The sequence below is a fragment of the Dermochelys coriacea genome, chromosome 14 (genome assembly GCF_009764565.3).
Source record: "Dermochelys coriacea isolate rDerCor1 chromosome 14, rDerCor1.pri.v4, whole genome shotgun sequence".
Lineage (NCBI taxonomy): Eukaryota > Metazoa > Chordata > Testudines > Dermochelyidae > Dermochelys > Dermochelys coriacea.
The window spans coordinates 30,388,079-30,408,264 of NC_050081.1; the positions used below are offsets into that span (position 1 = coordinate 30,388,079).

The 20,186-nt window shown below is 49.2% G+C and overlaps 3 protein-coding genes across 7 annotated transcripts in view; 2 read left to right on the plus strand and 1 right to left on the minus strand.

The window, feature by feature from the left end:
• Positions 1-20,186, minus strand: part of LOC119843027 (zinc finger protein 850-like) — a 765,636-nt gene that overhangs the window by 678,351 nt on the left and 67,099 nt on the right. The gene's annotated exons all lie outside the window — the stretch shown is intronic.
• Positions 1-20,186, plus strand: part of LOC119842502 (zinc finger protein 251-like) — a 503,489-nt gene that overhangs the window by 226,176 nt on the left and 257,127 nt on the right. The window lies entirely within an intron of this gene.
• LOC119842519 (butyrophilin subfamily 3 member A2-like) lies at positions 666-16,926 on the plus strand. 5 transcript variants are annotated; one of them, XM_038370787.2, is made up of 5 exons: positions 666-804; positions 14,317-14,447; positions 15,189-15,530; positions 16,013-16,294; positions 16,705-16,926. In XM_038370787.2, exons 2-5 carry the CDS (start codon positions 14,366-14,368, stop codon positions 16,791-16,793), a joined length of 795 nt encoding a protein of 264 aa, XP_038226715.1. In that variant the 5' UTR covers positions 666-804; positions 14,317-14,365; the 3' UTR covers positions 16,794-16,926. The 5 variants fall into 5 exon arrangements, with proteins under 5 accessions (XP_038226715.1, XP_043352983.1, XP_043352984.1 ...); XM_043497048.1 differs by having other exon boundaries at positions 16,013-16,203; XM_043497049.1 differs by having other exon boundaries at positions 16,013-16,200.

Consider the following 20,186-nt stretch of genomic DNA (forward strand, 5'->3'; position numbering starts at 1 on the left):
AAGGCACTGACTGTCCTAACACCTGTTCAGTGTAATTTAGCCCCTTGAGCACTTTTGATTTTCCCCAGCTGGGGATCCAGCCTCATTGATTCCAGTGGAGGGACACTGGGGATTACACTGCCACTGTGGTGTAGCAGAGCCTTCTCCTTGCCCAAGGCAGTTGCTCCGCCCTGAGCGGCCCTGGCTGTGGTCGGCAGTCTGGCTGGTTTGGCTGGGCCAGGCCCCTCTGGAACGAGTGGGGGGTCTCTGCCCTCCCCTGCAGGCCTCGTCTGGGCTCCCCATGTGTTGGCCTTTGCCAGCCTGGCCCCAGTTCCAGGAGGGATGGGGGGGATGAGATCCCTCCCAGCTGTTTGGGGGACTTTGGGCTCGTGTATGCACAGCCGTGGGGTCAGCAAAACAGGAAGTGGCCTCCTGCTCTGGGCTAGTCCCCTGTGGGGTGGCTCAGGAACAGTCGCCCTCCTGCACTCCCCATTAATTTTCAAGTGCTGACAAGCACCAAGTCAGGAGCTCGGCCTGCCCCGCGCAGCTAACAGGAAATGATGCTCGGCTCCCTTGGTCGTGAGGTGGAGGGGAACTTTCTCGCCAAGCTGGTGCATGCTGGCTGTGTGGGGCTGCTCCTGAGGAGCCTTTTCCTGCAGCTGGGCAGGCCAGGACAGCAGAGAGCTGAGAACGGGACAGGGTGGCTGCAGAGAGGACTCGCCCCCCAGTGCTTCCATCCTGGCTGGGACGTGGTGGTGAGGGGCTGGGCCTGCACCCCTCCCTGCCACTCAGGGAACAGCTTCACTGCAGGATCCGGGGCTGCAGGTATGCAGGGGATTCCTGGATCAGTGCAGATCCTGCTTGTCTGTCTGTCCGTGCAGCCCACCCATGCTTGGCTGTTTCTTTGTCGTGAGGCTGAAATTGGCTCCTTTCCCCTAGTTCCTCATTAGTGGTACTGGTTCCTGATTCCGAGAGTCGTTGCTGTTTTTCATTCCGCACTGGCAGATCAGACTTTCTGAGCCTTCCCCACCACTGTGAGGCTGAACGCGAGGACAGTTTGTGTCCATCGTTCAGCATGTATTGAACCATTCCAGTGGGTTTGCCCAGCTGGACATGACAAACTGTGTTTCTGGGAGCCACAGATGATGTATCCCCATGGCCATCTGGTTGTGCAGAATCAGCTGGCATGTGCCACTCACTGATCCAAAGCTTCTTTTCCTACACAATGTGCTGCCACAGGTCATGCCCCTTCCCACTTCCATTCTGTTAGATGCTTGAATAAGTAACTGGGAATAAGGAAACTAACTTCAACCTCATCTGTCTACCTGTCCATCCCCAACTATACCCATCTGTCTGTCTCTCTGTTCCCATCCATCTGTGTATCCGTCCTCATATACACCCTATCTATCTATCTATCTATCTATCTATCTATCTAGAAGTTTAGACTTGAAATTGGACAAAGGTTTCTGACTATCAGAGGAGTGAAGTTTTGGAAAAGCCTTCCAAGGGAAGCAGTGGGGGCAAAAGACCTATCTGGCTTTAAGATTAAACACAGTAAGTTTATGGAGGAAATGGTATGATGGGATAACATGATTGGTAATTAATTGATCTTTAAATATTCATGGTAAATAGGCCTAATGGCCTGTGATGGGATGTTAGATGGATGGGATCTGAGTTACCCAGGAAAGAATTTTCCGTAGTATCTGGCTGGTGAATCTTGCCCATATGCTCAGGATTTAGCTGATCGCCATATTTGGGGTCGGGAAGGAATTTTCCTCCAGGGCAGATTGGAAGAAGCCCCAGAGGTTTTTCGCCTTCCTCTGTAGCATGGGGCACAGGTCACTTGCTGGAGGATTCTCTGCTCCTTGAAGTCTTTAAACCACAATTTGAGGACTTCAATAGCTCAGACATAGGTGAGAGATTTTTTGCAGGAGTGGGTGGGTGAGATTCTGTGGTCTGCGTTGTGCAGGAGGTTGGACTAGATGATCATAATGGTCCCTTTTGACCTTAGATAGATAGATAGGTAGATAGATAGATAGGGTGTATATGAGGACGGATACACAGATGGATGGGAACAGAGAGACAGACCGATGGGTAGATCTATCTATCTATCTATCTATCTATCCCCCTGTCATTCTCTAGCCACCATCTGTCATCTAGTCACCTAGGGCATGTTAATTTCCACATTTGTGTGCATTTGGGGCAGGGATGGCTGCGGCTCCCACGTGTCCTCCCTGTCTGTATGCGGACAAGGACACTTGGACAGGGGCCAATGTGTTTGCCAATATCTGTGCCAGTCCTTCCTTGCTAGCCCAAGGCATACCAGATCTTGCTCCATCCAGCCCCGTGGCTAGCCTCGCCAGCAATATAGGGGTCCTGCAGTGCTGGGTGAGCTGCCCCCAAGAGGGTGTAGTGGGATGACACCCTCACCCACCCACACACTGCAGTTTCCTTGTGCCAGCTGTTTGGGCAGCACCCACGGGCAACTGAGGCCATGGTGGGAATGGGGCGCTGCATCGCAAGCAGGAAAGAAAGGGTTAACCCCCAGCGGATGCCTCGACCAGGATTCGTCCCATCTGAGTCTGGTGGGTGCCATGTGCCTCAGCCCCACGCCCACTGTCTGAGTCTGTGCCCTGCAAGCCGCTGGCCATGCCCACCAATGCACACTCATACTGCCTATGCTAGGGTTAAAGCCAGCCATGCCCTGCAGATCTGTGGTGTCCAGGGCAACTTGGAAATGCCAGCGCCGACCCAATCCAAGGGAGCGATGAGAGGCAGGGAGTTTCAAATGTGGCAGGAGAGTTAGGAACACATGATGCCTGATGCCCCGCGGGTCCTTTGAAACACCCACTCCTCAGTCCCACCACACCTTCTGCCCATCCAGCAACACCCATCACCGCTTCAGCAGACTGGGGTTTTGAACCCCAGGCCTTCAGAGCAGAAGCCCCTTGCACTGGAGCTGAAGGTGTAGTTCCACCAGGTGGTGGCAATAGAAGGCTATTATCCCATTCCATGGAGCAGCCCCCAGAGAGACTCATGCCCTGCATTAGTGTGGATCCCAGCATTAAAAAAATGTGGGAAGAACAACCATCTTGGGCCAGTAACATCATACAATACGTCTTGGCCCTATGGGAGAAGCTTGACACCCTGGGCTCATTTGCCAGGGAGAACCTTCTACACACCCAGAGCGCCCAGGACTCAGCCTATAATTAAGGGTATGATTATGTCACAGAGATCACGGGCTTCTGTGACTTTAATGGATCTCCATGACTTCTTTGGCTTCAGCCCCCTGCCTGGCCCCACTGCAGGAGTAGTAGTGGGGTTGGAGTAGTGGCCAGTGGTCAGCCACCAAGGCTGGGCAGAGGCCGGGGCAGAGGCTGGGGCTGAAGCAGTGGCCCGCAGTTAGTCACTGGGGCTGGAGCAGTGGCTAAAGCTAGGACTAGAGCAGTAGCTGGGGATGAGTACAGGGCTGGAGCAGCTGAAGGAACTAGGCCGGAGCAGCAGCTAGGGCTAGGTCAGCCCCCCAGAGCTCGGTGGGTCCAGGCTGGAGTAGTCCCCATGTTTACCCATGATAAAACCTTAACCTTACCTATCATTAAAGGGCTGGCCTCCAGGAGTTCCAACCCAGCAATCATGTTCTCTTGTTATTACCCTGCTCCAAATCAAAACTCCCAACCCGCTGGCAAGGGCCCATGAGGTGGTGTGCTGAGTGGAGCAGGTTATGAAATCTGACAACCAGAAAAGTGACAGGCACACGTGAATCTTTTAAAACCATGGAAAGCCCAAGAAAGTCTACTAATAGACCCCTACGCACCTGAATCCCAATTAGGCCTGCAGGTTGTCGAAGACTCGGAGCCAGGGATGGTCAAGACTGGAAACACCCTCACCCCAAACCAGAGAACCCAGGCTCCATAGGTGATCACCACCTTCTCTTCCATGTTTTCTACTTACCCTGGATGGACCCATTTAATAACCCATAACAGTCAGCCCGAACCGGGGCTTAAAGTCAGAGAAAACCCTCGACAATTTTCCCCGAAGTTGAGGGAAACCATGAAGTGAGAACTCCAATCAGTGCTGGAACTGGGAGTAATCAAAGAATCATGCAGCAACTGGAAAGGCCATGTAATGTTGCTCCTCAAGCCTGGTGGGACCACCTGGTCATGTATCAATTTCTAGAAGCATAATGCAGTCTCAAAATTTGATGCATACCTGATGCCTTACGTTGATGAACTTCTTGACCAGCAACGGGAAGCGGAGTACATCACTACTCTGGATCTGACAAAGGGGTAATGGCAGATCCCCTTCACAGAATCCAGGGAAAAGACAGCTTTTTCCACCCCCTTTCAGTTCCGAACAATGCACTTTGGGTTGCATGGGGCTCCGGAGACATTCCAGCGGCAGCAGACCGAATCCTCCAATCCCCTAGCCAATATGCTGCCGCGTACCTAGATGATGTCGCAGGTATCTACAGTTGAAACTGCCAAGACCACCTAAAGAATGTGACGGCCATGTTACAATCCCTCCAGGAGGCTGGCCTGACAGCAAATCCTGCTGAATGTCACTTGGGCAAGGATGAAACAACCTGCCTCGGGTACACTTTAGGAAAAGGTACGGTGCAACCCTTGGTCAATAAGGTCCAGGCCCTCCAGACGTGCCATGCCCCTTCCTTGAGGAAACAGGTACACCAGTTTTTAGGACTAGCTTGGTACTACTACCGATTTATTCTGGTTTTCTCAATCATTGTGGCCCCTCTCACTTATCTGCTGTAGAACAGCTGCCCACACACGATCTAGTGGACCAAAGCTTGTGAGGAGGCTTTTCAAGCCCTGAAGAGCCTGTCTTGTACAGCCCTAATTTCACCAAGGAGTTCCTGCTACAGACTGATGCATCGGATGTGGGTCTAGGAGCTGTTTTGTCCCAGGTGGTGGGAGGTGGTGACCCTCTTGCCAAATTCCAAGTCTCCTGGAGTAGTAGGGGGTTAGGGAATCAGCACAGTCTCTTAAGGACTGTACACTGAACGCCACTGTATCCAGCGCTGTGGCCTTGCCCAAGGGTGTTAAACTGCCCATTATCTGCACCAGACCCCATCGGGTTAGATAATTCTCGGGGTTTTCATTGGGCTCCTGGGTTGTGGCTACAGCTGATGCTATAAAATTGCCCCTATTTGCTCTCCAAAAAGTCCCATTAGTCAATATGCTATTGTTCTCGTCGACTCTAATCCTATCTAGGACCCGCCAAATCTCTGAAGCCACACAGACGCCCATCAAGCGGCAGACTTCAATGGCTTTCAGCTCTTCCCTTATAGCAAGCAAAAATGCATTAGAACACCATCTAGAGAAATTGTCCTTTTTTAGGGGTCCCAAACTATCAGCCATGCTTTTAAGTCAGCGGCTGATACAGGAACAGTGGTAACAGTTGTACTTCCCCCTCCCTCTGCGGGTGTTGTGACTGTAGTTCATCGTATGGCTGAGATAGGGTTTTGTTCAATAGGTTTCAATCCCTGGGGCTCATCCCATATATCTCTATTCCAAGCTTTACAAGGGTCCCATTCTCCTTCCCACTCATGGATCTCACCGTATTGGGCTTGGTCCCATTGTCCTTCCGTCACAGCCGCTGCTTAGCGGGTGGCAAATCCTAATTTTGTTTTAAGATGCTTAATAATAGATTCACAGTGGTTGTGATGGGCAGGGGCCCACCCTTGTTCTAACGTTAATTTCTTTTTCATTCCCTATAAAACCTGATTCTCTCTTTGTATTTTATCTTTTCCCTCTATTGGTTAAGATAATCCCCTCTCTTTTATTTTAACTTCTCTTAGGGTATCTTTGAGAATGTCTAACTGGCTTTGAACTCCAGCGGCCAGTATTTTCCATTTATCAGTTTCTCCTTCAGATACATCAAGTTTCTCATGCAGTGCAACGTTCTCCTCCTGGCAGCTAGCCAAACGAAGGAATGCCTCTTGCATGCTTCTTATAATAGCCAGATTGCAGCCGAATCTCTTTTTATCCGGGTTGATGGCCTGTAGACCAACAGATATTTTGCCAATCTATCTTCCAAAACAGCTATAGTATGGACATCGGCTAATGCTTGTTCAGTCCATGGGCTGTGCCCAAACTTTTGCAAAATTGTCTTAAAAGGAGTCAATTCCTGTATGAATGGTAATTTTTTCTGCGCTTCTTGAGCTTTGTCCTTAGGGGACCTTTTGCCTAAACATATTTCTTTATAAATCTCTTTTCCCTCTATAACACTTCTGTGCCCATGCTCATGCTGGGACTTACACAATACAAAAGTCTATACCCACTAAAAACTCTGCCTGACGGAGCAGGAGGGGGAAATGCTAAGCCCCCTACCTTTTGGGCTCAATCCTGCTACGGCCGAGGGTATATTCACCTATGCAATTTTTCCCTGATATATGGGTAGGAGCGAGGACTCTAATCCTCCCCCTTATGGTCCAGCACCTCTACAACCAGGGGTGTATATACCTGGACAGTTTGTATATATCTTATCTGTATAGTTATCCCCGACAGATGGGTCAGAGCGAGGATTCTAATCCTCCCCCTATTGCCCAGCACTTCTATGACTGGGGGTGTGCACACCTGAATGATTTATCACTTTATATGTATGGTATACCTTTTAGCAATATTTAGCAGTATTTTCAACAATCACAGTGCATGTCTTCCCCCTTTTGCAATTCTCCACCAAAAATGTTATGCTGATAAGAAGCACACAGGATCTTTTTCGGGGGAAAAGGCAATACGCCGCCTTTATTGAAGATACAACAATTAGCATATGCATTCAATCACACCCCACACACACACACACTGTCCCTCCAGTCGATGTTATAGTTACGAGTCCAGAGTCCGGATCAACCTAGTGGCCAGCTAGGTTGATCAGAAGTGGGGAGGAGCCGGGTTCCGTTGACGCGGTGCTCTGGGGAATTCTTGGCAGGACGAACCCAAAGTTTCATGGCAAGGCACCCTGTTTATATAGTGATTTTCCTTCACTGGGACCAATGAGTTTTGCACCATCATGCTGTAATCAATTGTTGTTTGACGAGTGTTTGTTTTCTTAAATTGTCCTTCACATTCTTTACATCATAAAAAGAAAAGGAGTACTTGTGGCACCTTAGAGACTAACAAATTTATTTGAGCATAAGCTTTCGTGAGCTACAGCTCACTTATTACAAGTACTCCTTTTCTTAATACAGACTGACACGGCTGCTACTCTGAAACCATTCTTTACATCATGTTCCTCAGGGAGTTATCCCATGCTGGTTTTGATCACAGCTATCTTGTCCCCATTGATAGGTGACTGTCTCATCTTTAGAGTCGTCAATCTGCCCTCTGATGCTTCAAAAGGGGCGTGTTGCAGCATCCTGGCACCCTTGCATCTGTCTTTGGCTCCTCCCTAGACCATCTGGTTCAGCGATGGCCTTCACACTTATCTCTTAACCTGCACATTCCTCATTCACACACACAAAATTAATTTACACAGAACATTTTGAACAGGAACATCAAATTGCAATGCAAAAAAAAGGAACGATCATGACATTCCTTTCCTTATTTTAAAATGCTAAACCTACAACAAATTGGTGATCCTCAAAGGATCTGTCACTGCCTTGAAATCAGTCCAGACACAGATTCTGGCTGATGGCCCATTACGCCATTTCTTTCTGCTATTCAAAAAGGGTGGCTGGCAGAATATGATCAAATCATACACCAATACATTTAATACATACTATATTATTATTCTTTATCCTTCATTCTGAATGATATAAAATACAAACATAAAATCCTACTACTACATCAGCAGCTGCTGCTCTCCTGCCCTCTCCTTACGCAGCCCGGGGGGTGCACGGGGCAGAGGATCAGTAGTCCAGTGGGAGAACGAGCAGCAATGCCAGCTGCTTTGTGCATCCAGGTGGGACAGTTTCCCCATGTGGGTGCAGGAGGGGGATGCAGGAGTTAGGACCTCAAGAGGGGAGTGCAGGGAGTAAGAGTGAAGGGGGTACAGCGAAGGGGTTGGGGCACAAGACAGAGGTGCAGGGTTTGGGGTGAAGGGGGCACAGTGCAGGGGTTAGGGGTTCAGGAGGGAGGTGCAGGGGGTAGGAGTGAAGGGGGTGCAGGTATTAGGGGCACAGGAGGGGAGTGCAGGGTTCAGGGTGAGGGGGAATGCACAGTGCTGGAATTAGGGGCTCAGAAGAGAAGTGCAGGGTTTAGTGGTGAAAGTGACACAATACAGGTGTTGGGGGAAGGGAGGGTGCGGAGCCTGGGGAGCCCATGGGGGACCAGCGGCAGTGGAGGGACACCATGCCCCTGGGGGCCAGGGACACCAAAATGCAAGTTTGCCCAGGGTGCCATTTTCCCTAAGCCCGGCCCTGTCTATAGCTGTTGGGATTGGCATCTGTCGGCTTTAAATAAAATACCGCTGCTTAGCATGCGTTTGTAAGGGGAAAGCTCAGCTTGTACAAATGGAAATAACATGGTGTTTGTCCGAGCCCAGATGGTTTAATTTTCACTTGCTAAAAGAGAAACTAATTTCCACTGCATCCTCTTTGCTTAGGGGAATGAACGACCTCGGAGTCCAGGATCCTGTTTTGGGGCTTGCCTTGAGAATTTGATTGCTTAGAAACATCTGTAAGGCATTCTCTTAGTGCAGCCAGCCGGCAGCTGTAACACCTGCTGCTAGCAGGCCAAATGCAGGCTGTTAAATAAAAATAAAAGGAGTACTTGTGGCACCTTAGAGACTAACAAATTTATTTGAGCATAAGCTTTCGTGAGCTACAGCTCACTTCATTGGATGCATTCGGTGGAAAATACAGTGGGGAGATTTATATACACACACACAGAGAACATGAAACAATGGATTTTGTCATACACACTGTAAGGAGAGTGATCACTTAAGATGAGCCATCACCAGCAGCGGGGGGGGGGGGGGGAGGAGGAAAACCTTTCATGGTGACAAGCAAGGTGGGCCATTTCCAGCAGTTAACAAGAACATCTGAGGAACAGTGGGGGGGAGAAATAACATGGGGAAATAGTTTTACTTTGTGTAATGACTCATCCACTCCCAGTCTCTATTCAAGCCTAAATTAATTGTACCCAGTTTGCAAATTAATTCCAATTCAGCAGTCTCTCGCTGGAGTCTGTTTTTGAAGTTTTTTTGTTGAAGGATAGCCGCCCTCAGGTCTGTAATCGAGTGACCAGAGAGATTGAGGTGTTCTCCGACTGGTTTTTGAATGTTATAACTTTTTATGTCTGATTTGTGTCCATTTATTCTTTTACGTAGAGACTTTCCAGTTTGACCAATGTATATAGCAGAGGGGCATTGCTGGCACATGATGGCATATATCACATTGGTAGATGCGCAGGTGAACGAGCCTCTGATAGTGTGGCTGATGTGATTAGGCCCTATGATGGTGTCCCCTGAATAGATATGTGGACAGAGTTGGCAACGGGCTTTGTTGCAAGGATAGGTTCCTGGGTTAGTGGTTCTGTTATGTGGTGTGTGGTTGCTGGTGAGTATTTGCTTCAGATTGGGGGGCTGTCTGTAAGCAAGGACTGGCCTGTCTCCCAAGATCTGTGAGAGTGATGGGTCGTCCTTCAGGATAGGTTGTAGATCCTTGATGATGCGTTGGAGAGGTTTTAGTTGGGGGCTGAAGGTGATGGCTAGTGGCGTTCTGTTATTTTCTTTGTTGGGCCTGTCCTGTAGTAGGTGACTTCTGGGTACTCTTCTGGCTCTTTCAATCTGTTTCTTCACTTGAGCAGGTAGGTATTGTAATTGTAGGAATGCATGATAGAGATCTTGTAGGTGTTTGTCTCTGTCTGAGGGGTTGGAGCAAATGCGGTTATATCGTAGAGCTTGGCTGTAGACAATGGATCGTGTGGTGTGATCTGGATGAAAGCTAGAGGCATGTAGATAGGAATAGTGGTCAGTAGGTTTCCGGTATAGGGTGGTGTTTATGTGACCATCACGTATTAGCACCGTAGTGTCCAGGAAGTGGATCTCTTAGATTCATAGATTCATAGATACTAAGGTCAGAAGGGACCACTCTGATCATCTAGTCCGACCTCCTGCACAGCGCAGGCCACAGAATGTCACCCACCACTCCTATGAAAAACCTCACCCATGTCTGAGCTATTGAAGTCCTCAAATCATGGTTCAAAACTTCAAGGAGCAGAGAAGCCTCCCTCCAGTCAACCATGCCCCATGCTACAGAGGAAGGCGAAAAACCTCCAGGGCCTCTCCAATCTGCCCTGGAGGAAAATTCCTTCCCGACCCCAAATATGTCAATCAGCTAAACCCTGAGCATATGGGCAAGATTCACCAGCCAGATACCCAGGAAAGAATTTTCTATAGTAACTCAGATCCCATCCATCTAATATCCCATCTCAGGGGATTTGGCCTATTTACCCTGAATATTTAAAGATCAGTTACTTACCAAAATCCCATTATCCCATCATACCATCTCCTCCATAAACTTATCGAGTAGAATCTTAAAACCAGATAGATCTTTTGCCCCCACTGCTTCCCTTGGAAGGTTATTCCAAAACTTCACTCCTCTGATGGTTAAAAACCTTCGTCTGATTTCAAGTCTAAACTTCCTGGTGGCCAGTTTATACCCATTTGTTCTTGTGTCCACATTGGTGCTGAGCTTAAATAATTCCTCTCCCTCTCCTATATTTATCCCTCTGATATATTTATAGAGAGCAATCATATCTCCCCTCAACCTTCTTTTAGTTAGGCTAAACAAGCAAAGCTCCTTAAGTCTCCTTTCATAAGACAAGTTTTCCATTCCTCGGATCATCCTAGTAGCCCTTCTCTGTACCTGCTCCAGTTTGAATTCATCCTTTTTAAACATGGGAGACCAGAACTGCACACAGTATTCTAGGTGAGGTCTCACCAGTGCCTTGTATAACGGTACTAAAACCTCCTTATCCCTACTGGAAATGCCTCTCCTGATGCATCCCAAAACCGCATTAGCTTTTTTCACAGCCATATCACATTGGCAGCTCATAGTCATCCTATGATCAACCAATACTCCAAGGTCCTTCTCCTCTTCCGTTACTTCTAATTGATGCGTCCCCAGCTTATAACTAAAATTCTTGTTATTAATCCCTAAATGCATAACCTTACACTTCTCACTATTAAATTTCATCCTATTACTATTACTCCAGTTTACAAGGTCATCCAGATCCTCCTGTATAATATCCCGATCCTTCTCCGAATTGGCAATACCTCCCAGCTTTGTATCTCTTGTGTGGACTGGTCCAGGCTGAGGTTGATGGTGGGATGGAAATTGTTGAAATCATGGTGGAATTCCTCAAGGGCTTCTTTTCCATGGGTCCAGATGATGAAGATGTCATCAGTGTAGTGCAAGTAGAGTAGGGGCATTAGGGGACGAGAGCTGAGGAAGTGTTGTTCTAAGTCAGCCATAAAAATGTTGGCATACTGTGGGCCATGCGGGTACCCATCGCAGTGCTGCTGATTTGAAGATATACATTGTCCCCAAATGTGAAATACTTATGGGTGAGGACAAAGTCACAAAGTTCAGCCACCAGGTTAGCCGTGACATTATCGGGGATACTGTTCCTGACTGCTTGTAGTCCATCTTTGTGTGGAATGTTGGTGTAGAGGCTTCTACATCCATAGTGGCTAGGATGGTGTTTTTAGGAAGATCACTGATGGATTGTAGTTTCCTCAGGAAGTTAGTGATGTCTCGAAGATAGCTGGGAGTGCTGGTAGCGTAGGGCCTGAGGAGGGAGTCTACATAGCCAGACAATCCTGCTGTCAGGGTGCCAATGCCTGAGATGATGGGGCATTCAGGATTTCCAGGTTTATGGATCTTGGGTAGCAGATAGAATACCCCAGGTCGGGGTTCCAGGGATGTGTCTGTGCAGATTTGTTCTTGTGCTTTTTCAGGGAGTTTCTTGAGCAAATGCTATAGTTTCTTTTGGTAACCCTCAGGGGGATCAGAGGGTAATGGCTTGTAGAAAGTGGTGTTGGAGAGCTGCCTAGTAGCCTCTTGTTCATATTCCGACCTATTCATGATGACGACAGCACCTCCTTTGTCAGCCTTTTTGATTATGATGTCAGAGTTGTTTCTGAGGCTGTGGATGGCATTGTGTTCTGCACGGCTGAGGTTATGGGGCAAGTGATGCTGCTTTTCCACAATTTCAGCCCGTGTACGTTGGCGGAAGCATTCTATGTAGAAGTCCAGTCTGTTATTTCGACCTTCAGGAGGAGTCCACCCAGAATCCTTCTTTTTGTAGTGTTGGTATGAAGGTCCCTGTTAATATGTTGGTTAGAGGTGTGTTGGAAATATTCCTTGAGTCAGAGACGTCAAAAAAAGGATTCTAGGTCACCACATAACTGTATCATGTTCGTGGGGGTGGAGGGGCAAAAGGAGAGGCCCCAAGATAGGACAGATTCTTCTGCTGGGTTAAGAGTATAGTTGGATAGATTAACAATATTGCTGGGTGGGTTACGGGAACCACTGTTGTGGCCCCTTGTGGCATGTAGTAGTTTAGATAGTTTAGTGTACTTTTTCTTTTGTAGAGAAGCAAAGTGTGTGTTGTAAATGGCTTGTCTAGTTTTTGTAAAGTCCAGCCACGAGGAAGTTTGTGTGGAAGGTTGTTTTTTTATGAAAGTATCCAGTTTTGAGAGCTCATTCTTAATCTTTCCCTGTTTGCTGTAGAGGATGTTGATCAGGTGGTTCCGCAGTTTCTTTGAGAGTGTGTGGCACAAGCTGTCAGCATAGTCTGTGTGGTATGTAGATTGTAATGGATTTTTTACCTTCAGTCCTTTTGGTGTGATGTCCATCTGTTTGCATTTGGAGAGGAAGATGATGTCTGTCTGTATCTGTACGAGTTTTTTCATGAAGTTGATAGATTTCCACTCTATACGGCTAAATTCAGAGCCTTGCATAATGACAGGTTTCAGAGTAGCAACCGTGTTAGTCTGTATTAGCAAAAAGAAAAGGAGTACTTGTGGCACCTTAGAGACTAACAAATTTATTTGAGCATAAGCTTTCGTGACCTACAGCTTACTTCATGGAATGCATCCAATGAAGTGAGCTGTAGCTAACGAAACTTATGCTCGAATAAATGTGTTAGTCTCTAAGGTGCCACAAGTACTCCTTTTCTTTTTGTGAATACAGACTAACACGGCTGCTACTCTGAAAGGCTGTTAAATGTTTCTGAACTGGCATGCCATTGCACTTCATGCACTGTCACTTTTTCAACAAAAGCAGGGAGGAAAAAAGTCTGTTTATTTGGAGGAAATATTCCCAGACAGTTAGTAGATAGCAAACATGCAAGGTGGGTGAGATAATATATTTTATTGGATCAACTTCTGCTGGTGAAAGAGAATAGCAAAACTTGTATCTGTTGTCTCTTTCACCAGCAGAAGTTAGTCCAATAAAAGATATTAACTCACCCACCTTGCCTCTCTGATATCCTGGGACCGACACAACTCCAGCAACACCGCAAACAGTAGATAGCAGGGGAGTTAATAGAAATAACTTAAAAAAACTAAACAAACAACCCAAAATCCCAACCACAAAGGGAAAATTATTTCAGTGTCTAAACGTGGAGAAACATCCCAAGCAAATTTTTTTCTTGGCTTTCTTCCAGAATTTCAGCATTGCTACACTGCTAAAGGGTGCTTGGGGAGCTGGCATTCCCAATTGAAATCACAGGCACTGTGTCAACAAAAGGGAATCAAGAGTCCTGCATTTGCTCCAGTAAAAGTTGCTGATCTCTGATCTGCTAAGAGAGTTCTTCCAAGAAGTGTGTGTCTTTTCCAAACATTGATGTGTTGCTTTGCTTTTAATGGGATGGTATCTAGAGAAGGATTGGACCAGATTTGATTTCAGAAACGCATGTTTTTGCAGAAGAAAAAAATAATATTTTGAAGAAAATGTGTTGATTAAAAAAGTCTCAGATGGAATTTCCCTGTTGGTAGAAAATTATAAACAGCTGCCCATCTTGGCATGAGCTGTCCACTTTGGATAGTGGGTTTACTGACAATATTACATGTTGGTGGTTAAAAACAATGCTTTCAATGAGATTATTTTCCATTTTTTATGCAATCTGGGGGGCTTCACCCACCCAAACACCCAAGCATAGGGGCTCTGACCCATCCACCCCACTGGGGGCTCTGTCCCTCCCCATGGACCCCACCAGAAGACTTACAAACCCAGCATCTGCACCTCCTGGGTCTTTCCCCACAAGGGCTCAGTCCACAGGTGCCCCTACTCCACCCATGGTTGAAGGGAGAGAGTCGTTGGGTGAGCAGTTATTTCCCTTCTCATCCCTTGTCTCCTTGGGTTCTCCATAGTTCATCAGCTCGTGTCCAGCCCTGAGGCCAGGGAGAGCCACCCTGCCAGATGCTGGGAGCCCATCGCCCACACTGCAGCACTGCCCTGCTCTCAGCTGTCCTGCTCCTGCACGTTCAGGCTGCAGTGACCGGTAAGGAGGCTCTGTCCTTAATAGTGCTGGGTGGTCATAGGGCCCCATCTGGCTCTCACATATGGCAGGGACAGACTGCCCTTGTAATGCGCTGGGCTCGGAGGTCAGAGCGCAGGATCTAGCGCTCACTCATACGCACAGTAACATGTAACACACTCCTTCATCCATCCATCCCCCAAATCCATCTGTCCATTCCCATATACACCCCTCCATCCGTCCCATCCTTTCTTCCATCCAACCCCCCACATCCTTCCCTCCATTCCCATATACACCCCTCCATCCGTCCCATCCTTTCTTCCATCCAACCCCCCACATCCTTCCCTCCATTCCAATACACACCCCTTCATCCATTCATTACATCCAGGCATCCCCATACACACTCCCCTCCATCCATCCATCATCTATCCCGACACCCCTTCATCCTTCTCCATATACACTCCTCCTCCATACATCTGTTATCTCCCCAATCCATCAATATACATCTCTTCCATCCATCTCCCCCATTCATCCATCCCCATACACACCCTTCCCTCCATTCATTCATCCCTATAAACATGCCTCCACCCTTCCCTCCATCTCCCTCGCTCACAGCTCTCCCTGAGCCCCTCTATCTGGTATCTGCCGGGGTCTCCGGGCTGGGTGGTGGGGCTGGGGGCTGGGCTGTGTGAGAGGTAAAGCCACTTCCCCACCGCTCCCCTCTGACCCCAGGCTTGTAAGTTGTCTCTCTGGCCCTTTCTCCAGTGAGGTTCCAGGTCCTTGTTCCCACCAGCCCCCTCTCCGCCCCACTGGGGGGTACCGTGCTGCTGACCTGCCACCTCTCCCCAGCGCTCAGCACCCAGGCCATGCAGGTGAAATGGAGCCGGCCCCAGCAAGGCCAGGACATCCATGTGTACCTGCAGGACGGGAGTGAGGTGCAGGGTGAGAGGTACTGGGGCAGGATGGAGCTTCTGCGGGACGGGATCCAGAGTGGCAGCCTGGCCCTGCAGATCTGGAACCTCACCCTGCGGGACGAAGGGTGCTACCTCTGTGACTTCCAGTCCAACAGCACCGTTGGCAATGCCACACTGGAGCTCCGTGTGACGAGTGAGTGATCCCGGGGCAGGGAGAGGCCAGATTCAGCCTACGTGGCTCTGGGGCGAGGGGGATGGCCCAGGGGGCCGAGGGGCAGGGGACACCATCCCATGCAGCCTGCTGCAGTCACAGCCAGAAAACCTCCCCCAATGACTCCTCCATTGAGCCCAGCTCTCCTGGTTGAGCTAGAGCCGAGCCTGTGGGGCAGAGATGTCCAGGCTGCATGTAAGGACCCCGAGGGATGTGGGCTCCACCGCAGCCCGACAGAGCCTCTTTCTATAAAGAACACCCTGCAATGGCAGATATGTGCCCCCTATTGCCAGTGTGGATGTCTCAGCTCCAGTGCCCAGCCATCGGCTTGCCCTCTCCCTGTGTCTGCTGGAGTAATGAGCCCCAGCTCTCAGAACCCCACTCCCCAGCGCAGTCCATAAGGGGATCAGGAATGAGGTTAGCATGAAATCAAGGGAGAATTCACATCAATTTCACTCCCCCAGGCGCCGGCTCAGACCCCCTCCTCCACGTGGGTGGATACGACGGCAAGCAGATGAATGTGATGTGTCTTTCTGTGGGGTGGTACCCAAAGCTGAAGGTGCTCTGGAGAAACGGCCGCAGGGAGAGACTGACCCCATCTAAGGAGGAAAAAATCTCGAGAAACCGGGGCCTCTTTGATGTCTCCAGCTCCGTGGTAGTGACTGAGCACTCAGACCCAACGCTGATCTGCACCATCAGACCCGGCTCACCTGGCCCGGAGAAAGTCTCTGCCATTCTTATCTCCAGTGAGCTGCTAATGGAACCAGGACACAGACCTGGGTCCAGATTGGCACTGATAGACTGTTGGGGCAGTGATTGTCTCCTTCTGTGTGTTTGTGCAGTACCCGGCATGACGGGGCCCTGATCTTGATCATGTGTGTCTGTGCAGCCCAAGGGGGTCCTGATCTCAGTCACTGTGTGTCTGTGCAGTGCTCAGCATGACAGGGCCCTGATCTCAGTCACCATGTGTCTGTGCAGCGCCTGGCACAAGGGGGCCCCAATCTCGGTCACCGTGTGTGTCTGTGCAGTGCCCAGAGCTATGAGGCCTTGACCTCAGTCACCGTGTGTCTGTGCATATCCAATTATTTTGTTTGTTTATTTGCCTTTGCATGTTGCAGAAGACTAACATGAGGTCTCTTCTTTCTTGCTTTTGCAGATGAGTTTTTCCCCCCAGTCTCCTCTTGGAAGGTTGGCCTCTTCTTGTTCCTGTCGGTTTGTGTTTGCCTCCTCTTCTTGCCTGCCTGATACTTATGGAGGGTTCAAAGAGCAAAAAGGAAATCCTCCAATTTAACCACAAAGAAGTGATGGATCCTTCGATACAGAGGAAAGGAAATTACAGTCCTACGTGGGTATCAATTGTTATAAAGCAACACACCTGGTCTGCTCCTCCAGCTAGCATTATTTTCATTATATGTATTACAGATACACTTACGTGGTCCAACCAAGATCAGGGCCCTGTAATGTCAGATACCGCACAGACACACAGAGACTGAGATCAGAGTCCCATCACGCCAGGCACTGCAAAGACACACAATGACAGAGATCAGAGTCCCGTCATGCCAGGCACTGCACAGACACACAGTGACTGAGATCAGAGTCCTGTTGCCCTGGGCGCTGCACAGACACACAGTGACGGAGATCAGAGTCCCGTCACGCCAGGCACTGCACAGACACACAGTGACTGAGATCAGAGTCCCATCGCCCTGGGCGCTGCACAGACACACAGTGACGGAGATCATGGCCCCTTTGTACCGGGCGCTGGACAGACACACAGTGACTGAGATCAGAGCCCTGTCACGCCAGGCACTGCACAGACACACAGTCACTGAGATCAGGGTCCCATTGTGCCGGGCACTGCACATACACAGTGACAGAGATCAGAGCCCCGTCGGGCTGGGCCCTGCACACACAGTGTTAAGTTGTCCAAGGTAACAGATGTCCAACACAGCCAACTACTTACAATTATTTATGAAAGGCAGGGAAAATTAAAGGCAGACTGAATTAGTCCAAACACACTGACCAACCAATGCCACCCAAGGAGTGTGCTGAGAGCGTGACTGGTAAATAAGAGGAGAATGGAATCAGAAAGGAATGGAGCAAAACTGGGCTTGTTGAAAATTTGGCTTAATTGGTGGACAAAATAATGAGGGGAGAGGCTGTTCCCCCATCATTCTCTTTTGGGGTCCTGAAAAAGTGTCTTTGGTGGGGAGTCACAATGGCAGAAGCTGAGTGGACTGGAAAGAGTCAGGCCTACCAACATGTCTGCCACCCCCACCGTCTCCTGGTAGCCCGGGATCTACCATTACACCATGGGGCCTGTACCGTCCTGATCCTGAGTGTGGTCCTAGCCAGACTGACTCAGACGACACTACCACCTCCACTGGCTTTGACTAAATCCTGAAGAGCAGCTGGGATATGAGACTTGGGTCTTTGCTGCCCCCCGGCCCACCGTGTGTCCTTTTCCTTCCCTCCTTATTATTTCTCTGTCCTCTTCCTCTTCTTTTGCCTTCTGTTTAATAAGAGTCTGTCTTAGCTGCCCAAGACTGAATATTTTGCAATACTGCTGTGAGCCCGTGACCAGAGAGGCAGCTAAAAGCAATGCCCTAAACTGGCCCAATGCTGTTACAAGGTCTCGGAGTGGCTGATGGGACCATGTGCTTGGCCTGTGTTTCTCCAACAGTGAGTTTGTGAGTGCGAGTTAACGCTTGAGACAGAAGCTGCATTTTCTCTCTCGGCTGTTCTTTCCTTTCCTGTCTTGAATGTGTTTGTCTTGTTTTGTCTTAAAGGAAGCAGGAGCAGATTCTAGCAACAATAGCTTCAGCCCATCTCAGCTCAGCTTTTGTCTATTCCCGCAAATGGACAATTTAATACCCTCTGTAATACCATCTGAAGGATTGTCAAACGGCCAGAACTCTCTCCAGCGAAAGGGATGTTGTTACAACAAAAATCTCCCTTAATGTTTACATTTCAAAGGCTGGACCATTTCCCCTTCTTTCGATGTATCTTTAATAAAAGGTTACAGTGATTTTCAAGGGTGGTCATTGCCATGGGATTAAGCAGGCCGAGGTCTCTGTCCTCGGAGTCCCAGCCTGTGTTGAACTGTTTCGTGTTGGACAGTGACAGGGTCACGCTAACACCTTGGACTCTCTGGCCCCATTTCTTCCATCAAAATTAGCACAGACATGTGGGAACTGAAGCTATGGGTATGTCTACACTACAAAATTAGGTCCAATTTATAGAAGTCGGTTTTGTAGAAAGCGTTTTTATACAGTCGATTGTGTGTCCCCACACAAATGCTCTAAGTGCATGTAGTTGGCGGAGTGTGTCCACAGTACCGAGGCAACCGTCGACTTCCGGAGCGTTGCACTGTGGATAGCTATCCCACAGTTCCCACAGTCTCTGCCACCCATTTGAATTCTGGGTAGAAATCCCAGTGCTTGATGGGACTAAAACATTGTCACGGGTGGTTCTGGGTACATATCGTCAGGCCCCCCTTCCCTCCCTCCTTCTGTGAAAGCAAGGGCAGACAATTGTTTTGCGCCTTTTTTCTTGAGTTACCTGTGCAGAAGAACCAGCGGAGCAGGGGGGACAGCAGAGCAGCTCACAGCAGGAGTTTGCCTGGGACTGGTAAGTATCCGAGTGTGTGTGTTTGCTTGCTGAGGAAGTATCCGAGCGTGTGTTTGCTGGGAGGGCAGGGAGAGAGCCTGAGTGAGTGTCTGATTGGCTGCTAGCCTGCAGGGGGCGGGCATTAGGGTGTCTGTGTGTTTGCGTCAGGGAAGCCTGGCTGTTTAAAAATAGCCAGAGCCTCGCGAACCAGCTGAGCGGCAGCTGAGCAGCGGGGACAGCAGAGCAGCTCACAGCAGGAGTTTGCCTGGGAGTTCGCCTGGAGTGAGCCCAGTGAGGCTTACATCTTGCCAACGTCTCTGAGGAAGCTCATAGTAGGTAGGTGATATGGAAGGGGGGGGTTCAGCTGTTGTGACCTGCACTGGATGTGCCATGTTTGTCTTTCTTCCACAGGACAGAAGCGACTTTGTCTGTACAAAGTGCAAGCTGGTCTCCATATTGGAAGAGAAGATTGAAGGTCTGGAGCAACAGGTAACGACCCTGCGTTGTATACGAGAGACTGAGGATTTTCTGGACCAAACTCAGGATAGCCTTCTAGGGGCACAAAGCTCTAAAGATATAGAGCAGGTTGCACAGAGGAGCCAAGAGGCCAGTGAAGAAGCTTGGCAACATGTGACCTCCAGAAGAGGTAAGCAGAATGTCCGGGTTCCAGTAACACAGACACAGGTAACTAACCGCTTTCATGTTCTCTCCACAGGTACCAATGCAGAGAGTGGACCAGATGATATGTCTGGGGGGAGAAAGCAGAAGGAGACCCCGCTGGTTGGGAGACATGAGATGCGATGTCCTGAGGTTGGGGGTTCCACGACCACCACTCCCAAGAGGAGAAGGCGGGTGGTGGTGGTCGGGGACTCTCTCCTCCGGGGGACTGAGTCATCTATCTGCCGCCCTGACCGGGAAAACCGAGAAGTCTGCTGCTTGCCAGGGGCTAAGATTCGTGACGTGACGGAGAGACTGCCGAGACTCATCAAGCCCTCGGATCGCTACCCCTTCCTGCTTCTCCACGTGGGCACC

Excerpts from the sequence above, each read along its gene's own strand:
- LOC119842519 (XM_038370787.2), top strand. The coding sequence starts at position 14,366 with ATGCTGGGAGCCCATCGCCCACACTGCAGCACTGCCCTGCTCTCAGCT. Across the intron at positions 15,531-16,012 it reads ACTGGAGCTCCGTGTGACGA|GCGCCGGCTCAGACCCCCTC; the intron begins GTGAGTGATCCC and ends TCACTCCCCCAG. Across the intron at positions 16,295-16,704 it reads CTCTGCCATTCTTATCTCCA|ATGAGTTTTTCCCCCCAGTC; the intron begins GTGAGCTGCTAA and ends TTGCTTTTGCAG.